The sequence below is a fragment of the Macaca mulatta genome, chromosome 10 (genome assembly GCF_049350105.2).
Source record: "Macaca mulatta isolate MMU2019108-1 chromosome 10, T2T-MMU8v2.0, whole genome shotgun sequence".
Classification (NCBI taxonomy): domain Eukaryota; kingdom Metazoa; phylum Chordata; class Mammalia; order Primates; family Cercopithecidae; genus Macaca; species Macaca mulatta.
In genome coordinates this window covers 28,426,176-28,433,768 of record NC_133415.1, presented here as the reverse complement: position 1 = coordinate 28,433,768, position 7,593 = coordinate 28,426,176, and the positions used below count along the sequence as shown (strand labels likewise).

The window sequence follows — 7,593 nt, the reverse complement described above, 5'->3', positions numbered from 1 at the left end:
TGGCTGGGCTGGCCTGAGCCCAGGAATGCACTTCGGCTCCTGGTTGAGCAATGTCACTGAGGCTTGGGAGTCGGGTCGGGTTGGGAGGAGGAGTCCACAGGCCCCCACTGTGAAAGGCAGCCGTGGGAACAGTCTGCCTGTAAACAACCACTCCAGCCCAGGCTGACCAGGGGCTCTGGCTGGACATAGGGGCCTGGCAGGCTGTGTGGCCTGTAAGGACACAGTCTGTCTCTGTGCCTCAGTTTCTCTGCTGCCCAGTTGGGCGTCCCAGACTCCAGGTGTAGACATCTGGAGCAGGCAGTGCTCAGCTGGGAAGGAAGTGGGGAGGACTGGAGGAGCCACGTGTGAAGGATTCCAACCCACATCACCTGCACCCCTGCTGAGCCTGGTCAACAGAGCCCCTCAGTGGGTCCTCACTCCCCTGGCTGCCTCCCGGTTAGGCACCCTGAGGCCTAGGGAGAACAGGGCCAGGCCAGTGTCCCCAGAGAGGCTGCGCTGCCAGCACAGTAATAGCGGATTTGGATTCAGGGAAGCAGACCCGCAGCCAGGGTGGGGAAGAGCTGCAGGCTGGGCGTGGCACCTAGGCGGCACAGCCTCCCTCCCTGGAGGCCCACGCTGCATTTCCAGGACAGCAAGTCCCAGGGATGGATGGTCCCAGGTGCCAAGGGCTAGAGGCATGGTCTGTCTGCATTCCCCACATGGACGTCTTGTAGTCACCAGCGTTTGATGCTGTCAAGTGACCCTGTCCTCTGTGCAGACCGGGAAGCCCTTGGCTACCCTGGAGGGTTATGGGACCCAGGCCAGGGTGCAGAAGCATAGGGACTTGAACCCAAGTTTTAAGTGACACCACTTTGTGTCCCCCTCCCTCTGTCTCTGTTTAGCGCCACCTCGATGCTGCCTGTGCTGGGCCATGCAAAGAGGGTTAGGCGATAGAGATGGGAGCTGGGGAGTGCGGCTCCACTCTGGGAGGTGGCAGGCTTGCTGGATCCAGGGGAGATAGTTGAGCAGCCCCAGCTCTGCTTTCCCGGAGCTGCTGGGAACCCCGGGAATGGTGTGGAGATTCCTGGGAGCTCTGCCCCCACCTGCAACCGCAGTGCAGCAGGCGCCAAGTTCTCCAGCACATTGGGACAGTGTGACCCTGGCCTCTGGTGAGTGGCAGGCAGGGGCCTTTGGACCTACCGGCAGTGAGGGAGTTAACACAGCAGCTGGCTCCTCTAGGCAAGGAAAACTCCCCTCAGACGCTTTGCTGCCTGGCCTCCTGCCAGGAACAAGCAGGAGCTGAAAACTAGAAGTTGAGGCGTGAGTTTGGCCACTCCATAGTGTGCATTTAGGGAGGGCAGCAGCACGTCACAGCCGCCGGCCGCAAGCCATCCGTCCATTCACTCATCTGTCCATCTGGCAGCCCGCTGTTCAGACCTATCTGTCTGTCCACCCATCTGTAAGCCTGTCTCTGTCCCATTGTCTATCTGACCATCTTTCTCTTACTGTCCTCTTTGTCCAGCTATCTGGCCTGTCTGTTGATCCATCTTCGTGTCTGTCTGTGGCCCCACCTGTTTGTCCATCTGTCCAATTATCTGTGAGTCTATCTGTGCATCTTCTTGTCCATCCATCTGCCCACCCATCTGTCCCTGTGTCTGCTCACCGGCCTCCCCTCTCCTCCTGGGCCACAGAGCCATGGCCCGGGGCTGTGGGGCCACGGTCGGCCTAGTCCTGCTGGGGCTGGGGCTGGCGCTGGCTGTCATTGTGCTGGCTGTGGTCCTCTCTCGCCACCAAGCCCCCTGCGGCCCCCAGGCCTTTGCCCACGCTGCTGTTGCTGCCGACTCCAAGGTTTGCTCGGATATTGGACGGTGAGTGAGAGGTGGCGGGGAGCTGGGTGGCCCTTGGCAGCCAGCCCCTCCTGGAGAAGGTGCGTGTGTGTGAGTGAGTGTGTGTATGGGTGTGTGGGGAGTGTGTGTGAGTGTGTGATTGCGTGCATGTGTGTTTGAGAGTGTGAGTGTGTGTGTGAGTGTGTGGGGGTGTGGGAATGTGTGTGGGAGCGTGTGTGTGAGTGTGCATGTGTGTGGGTGTGTGTGATTGTGGGTATGTGTGTGTATATGTGGGTGTGTGAGTGTGTGTGTGCGTGTGTGTACAAGTGCACTGGCCCAGGAAGCAGGAGCCGTGTGTGTGTGGGCTTCAGCACCTGCAGGGCTTGGGCGCAAGGAGGCAGCCTCAGGGCCCTTGCACAGAACAGGTGGCAGGATGTGCCCATGGGGCAGATGGTGATTTAGGGACAGTCGTGTGTGAGTCCACACCTGGCTCCAGGATTCAGGAGGCCCATTTGCATATCCTAGGTGGGAACCGGTCTGGCCCCGCCTGACCCTGCTGGCCAGTGTAGGCCCCTTCAGTGAGGCCAATTCTCCAAGGCTGGGGTCTTCTCCCAGGGTCATAGGTGAAGGGCTTCAGAGGCTCCCTGTGTGGGTACTGGCCTGCTGGGGTACACACAATGCTGCCACAGCCAGTCTGCCCCAATTCCCAGCCCATGACCACATCTCGGGTCTCTCTGTCCTGGGGAGCCTGGTGCCCCACCCCTCACATCCTCTCTCCCTGAGTCAGGGCCTGGGTCTCGTGAGCTGAGTGACTGATACTTGGTGTCCGGGATGAGGGTGTGGTGGAGAGGGGCCACGGCGGGTGTTTCCTGACCCTCTTCCAGGAAACCCAGCCCAAGGGAGGCCTCCGCTGCTGCCACTGCAGAGAGGACACATACAGGACGCCCCTTCCTGCCCCCTGCCTGCCATTGGGCCCACAAAAGCTGGGGCAAGCCTCCCCTCCCTGCCAGCCACCTGGTCTGCTTCCCAGAAGCTCTGTCTTGCAGGCTGTTGGGAGGATCCCAGTGCTTTGTAAACTAAAGCAAGGGAGGCGTGGCCGTTCTCTCTCTTTGTTCATTCATTCACCTTTTGAGTCATTCCTTCCTCCCTCCATTCCCCCATCTGTCCATCCTTCCCTGCCCTGATTGCTCATGCCACCCCCCAGCCCCTCCTGACCTGATCATTTGGTTTCTCTTCAGGGATTTTTGTCTCCTCCCACAGGGCTGAGAATGACAGCTCAGGGACAAGTGGGGGCTGGGGACTGCTTGGTCTCCCCAGTGGCTCCCAGGGGATTTGAGGGATTGATGCCAGCTGCCACCCCAGGCTGTGCCCCTCCTCTGCTCAGGAGGACATACAGAGATGTGGCACCCACTTAAACTCAAAGTTGCAAAGATGCAAATGAGACTGGGGTCTCAGGCACCAGAGACCACCGTGGGCACGTGGCCTTTGGGAGTGGGGACCTGCTGCGACAGATCTCTGAGTGGAGTCTGGACCTACTGGGTCTCTCTGAGTGACTGTCTGGGGGTCTCCATAGTGTGCCCTCCTGTGTGCGTGAGGGTCAGTGGTTGGGGAGGGGTCTCTGCTCTAATGCTCGCTCCGCCGGCACTCCCTCAAACTCTCCCTTGGTGAAGAGAGAGGATGTGGTTTGCCCCAGTGTTTTATCGAACAACTCTCTCCACTTCCTGTTTTCAGAAGCCGGGAGTGGAAGAGAGCCTGGGGCTGGCCCCAGCTGCTGCTGCGGAACAGGGGTCACTGGACGCTGGGACCCTGGCCGGGCTGGCTGGGGGCCTCAGGAAGAGGCCTGCTGCAGCGTCATCCTGGCCGAGATCCCTCCCTGCAGGGGCCCCTGGCCATGCTGCCGCAGGGTCTGCTGGGGCCACCAGAAGCCCACGCTCCTGCCTCCATCTCTGCCCTGTGTGCTCACCTCTCACCAGCAGGCCCTCCCAGAGTCCAGTCTCCTGCTGTTTGTTTGTTTGAGACGGTGCCTCGCTCTGTCACCAGGCTGGAGTGCAGTGGCGCGATTTCGGCTCACTGCAACCTCCACCTCCTCGGTTCAAATGATTCTCCTGCCTCAGCCTCCTGAGTAGCTGGGACTACAGGCGCCAGCCACCATGCCCAGTTAATTTCTGTATTTTTGGTAGAGACAGGGTTTCACTATGTTGGCCAGAATGGTCTCAATCTCTTGACCTCATGATTTGCCCACCTCGGCCTCCCAAACTGCTGGGATTACAAGAGTGAGCCACGGTGCCCGGCCCAGTCTCCTACTCTTTCGGCAGGTTTTATTCTTGGGATTCTGCTACAGCCGGCACCCCTGGGTGTGAGTTCCTAAGGCTTATGTGAGTGTGAACCCAGCACCATGCCTAGTAGACATACAAAAGAAGCATGGTGACATCTCCAGCATAATGACTGGAGATCCTTGTCAAAAAGGTGATTTTTGGCTGAGCATGGTGGCTCACACCTGTAATCCCAGCACTTTGGGAGGCCGAGGCGGGTGGATCACTTGACGTCAGGTGTTGGAGACCAGCCTGGGCAACATGGTGAAACCCCGTCTCTACTGAAAATACAAAAATTAGCCGGGCATGGTAGCAGGTGCCTATAATCCCAGCTACTCGGGAGGCTGAGGCAGGAGAATCACTTGAACCTGGGAGGCAAAGGTTGCAGTAAGCCAAGATTGCACCACTGCACTCCAACCTGGGTGACAGAGCAAGATTTGGTCTCAAAAAACAGAGAGAAAAGTTTGTATTTTTATTCTAATGGTTATCTTAATATCTTCATTCTATAATTAAATGTTTTACATAATTATAATCACTATATAAGATATACTACCCCTAGTACTTTGTTTTTTGGATATCCTGTTTGCTCCTGATGGTTAATTTATGTGCCAACTTGCCTTAGTTATGATGCCCCATTGTTTGGTCAAATACTTGTCAGTATCTTTTTTTTTTTTTTTTTTTTTTTGAGACGGAGTCTCGCTCTGTCACCCAGGCTGGAGTGCAGTCGCTGGATCTCAGCTCACTGCAAGCTCCGCCTCCCGGGTTTACGCCATTCTCCGGCCTCAGCCTCCCGAGTAGCTGGGACTACAGGCGCCCGCCACCTCGCCCAGCTAGTTTTTTGTATTTCTTAATAGAGACGGGGTTTCACCGTGTTAGCCAGGATGGTCTCGATCTCCTGACCTCGTGATCCGCCTGTCTCGGCCTCCCAAAGTGCTGGGATTACAGGCTTGAGCCACCGCGCCCGGCCACTTGTCGGTATCTTGCTGGGAGGTTATTTCATAGATGTGGTTAACATTGACAGGCAGTTGACTTTAAGTAAAACAGAATACTCACCATAATATGGGTGGGCCACCTCCAATCAGTTGAAGGCCTTAAGAACAAAAACTGAGGTTTCCCAGAGAAGCAGGAATTCTGCTTCAAGACTATAACACATAAATCCTGCCTGAGTTTCTGGCCTGCTGACTGCTCTACAGGTTTTAGGTTCCAGACTTCGAGATCAACTCTTACCTTAATTTATAGCCTGTGGGCATGCCCTACAGATTTTAAACTTGCTAGTCCCCACAGTCGTGTGAGCCAATTCCTAAATAAATCTCTCTCTGTCTATGTATAACCTATTGGTTTAGTTTCTCTAAAAAACTTTTACATCCAGTTTCCTGGATGTTAAGTAATACTGAACCTAGCTAGTAACTTCTTCTTTTTTTTTTTTTTTTGAGACGGAGTTTCGCTCTTGTTGCCCAGGCTGGAGTGCAGTGGTGAGATCTCGGCTCACCGCAACCTCCGCCTCCTGGGTTCAAGCGATTCCCCTGCCTTAGTCTCCCAAGTAGCTGGGATTACAGGCATGCACCACCACACCTGGCTAATTTTGTATTTTTGGTAGAGGCAGGGTTTCTCCATGTGAGTCAGGTTGGTCTCAAACTCCCGAACTCATGTGATCTGCCTGCCTTGGCCTCCCAAAGTGCTGGGATTACAGGCGTGAGCCACGGCACCCGTCTCCTAGTAATTTCTTCTTTTCCGCGATGTGTGTCTTATCTCTAATAATACTTTTCTTCTTGAAGTCTACTTCATTAAAAATAGTAATGCTGGGCATGGTGGCTCATGCCTGTAATCTCAGCACTTTGGGAGGTCAAGGTGGGTGGATCGTCAAAGCCCAGGAGTTCAAGACCAGCCTGGGCAACATGGTGAGACTCTGCCTCTACAAAAATACAAAAATTAGCTGGGTGTGGTTAATATAATTCTAACTTGGCACACTTGTAGTCCCAGCTACTTGGGAGGTTGAGGGGGGAGAATCACATGAGCCTAGAAGGGAGAGGTTGCTGTGAGCCAAGATCACGTCACTGCGCTCCAGCCTGGGAGACAGAGTGAGGCTCTATCTCAAAAAAAAAAAAAAAAAAAAAAAAAAAGTTATACAGCTTTCTGGGTTAGTGCATGTATGATATATTTTTCATTATTTTCCACCTTTCTGTGTCCTTATATAAAAGCCATTAGTTGGGTTTTACTTTATTTCCAATTACTTTAATTTTTATTGATTGTCCTTTTAAATGTAACTAATGATTTATTTGGGTTGAAAGCCACCACCAGTTTGTTTTCCCTGCCTGTTCTGTTTCTTCTTATCTCCTCTCACATCTTGTTTTGCATTTATTATTTTTATTATTCAATTTCCTGCTTCTCTATTAGTTTCATAACTGTACAGTCTTGGAGTTATTTTAAAAGATGACAGCAGATTATTTTAGAGCTTACAACATGCATCCTTCACTTACCAAAGTCTTAACATGAGTTAGTACCTTTTTTTGTTGATTTGTTTTTTCTTGAGATAGAGGGAGTCTTGCTCTGCTGTCCAGGCTGGAGTGCAGTGGAGCAATCTTGGTTCACTGCAACCTCCGCCTCTTAGGTTCAAGCAATTCTCCTGCCTCAGTCTCCTGAGTAGCTGGGACCACAGGCGTGCACCACTATGCCCGGCTAACTTTTGTTTTTTTCTAGTAGAGACAGGGTTTCACCATGTTGGCAAGGCTGACCTTGAACTCCTGACCTTAAGAGATCTGCCTGCCTCGGCGTCCTAAAGTGTTGGGATTACAGGCATGAGCCACCGCGCCCAGCCTATGAGTTAGTATTTCTATCCTCTTCCTAGTCAGTACAAGAACCTTGGAACAGGAACGAAATTTACCCCCAACGACTTATATGTTAATACTTTTGTGTATTTTAAATATGTGTGTGTGTGTGTATGTGCATAGATGTATCTGTGTGTTTTCTGTGTTTTTATTCTTATTTATGTTGAGAGTATAGAGCAATGTAAAAGTAAAGAGAATTGTATAATGAAGCCCCATGTATCCATTCAATTTCAACAACAATCTTATGGCCAAGCTAATTTCATGTATACTCTTTCTCTTTCCTACTTCCTTCTACCCCACATTATTTCAGTGCAAATCCACATATATAACTTTACCCATACATATTTCAGTATGCTTTATTTATTTTAAACCCCACAAGATATCATTTTCTATACTACTATAATTTTATACCAATAACATTCATTTAGATTCACCCACACATTTACCTCTTCTGTTACCCTTTTTTTTTTTTTTTTTTTTGAGACAGAGTGTCGCTCTGTCACCCAGGCTGGCGCAATCTCGGCTCACTGCAAGCTCCGCCTCCCGGGTTCACGCCATTCTCCCGCCTCAGCCTCCCGAGTAGCTGGGACTACAGGTGCCCGCCACCATGCCCAGCTAATTTTTTGTATTTTTTAGTAGAGACAGGTTTCA

General features: G+C 52.4%; 1 protein-coding gene and 1 long non-coding RNA gene across 19 annotated transcripts in view; one reads left to right on the top strand and one right to left on the bottom strand.

The window, feature by feature from the left end:
- Positions 1-1,307: 1,307 nt before the first annotated feature.
- The window catches only part of LOC720345 (glutathione hydrolase 5 proenzyme), a 28,116-nt gene continuing 21,830 nt past the window's right edge, over positions 1,308-7,593 (top strand). For 17 of the 18 annotated variants that reach the window (XR_003720209.2, XR_003720208.2, XM_015149887.3 and 14 more), the window contains exon 1: positions 1,308-1,847. Coding sequence is in view for 15 of the 18 variants with exons in the window: in XM_015149887.3 (XP_015005373.3) it covers positions 1,675-1,847 (173 nt within the window). In the remaining 3 variants the exon portion in view is untranslated. Of the gene's footprint in view, positions 1,874-7,593 lie in introns of all 18 variants that reach the window. The other variant, XM_077950410.1, reaches the window with a different exon arrangement.
- Positions 1,315-6,740, bottom strand: LOC144331894 (uncharacterized). Its single transcript, XR_013399492.1, has 2 exons — positions 6,102-6,740; positions 1,315-3,923 (listed from the first exon to the last, which is right to left on the bottom strand). It is a non-coding gene; the product is annotated as an uncharacterized LOC144331894 (long non-coding RNA).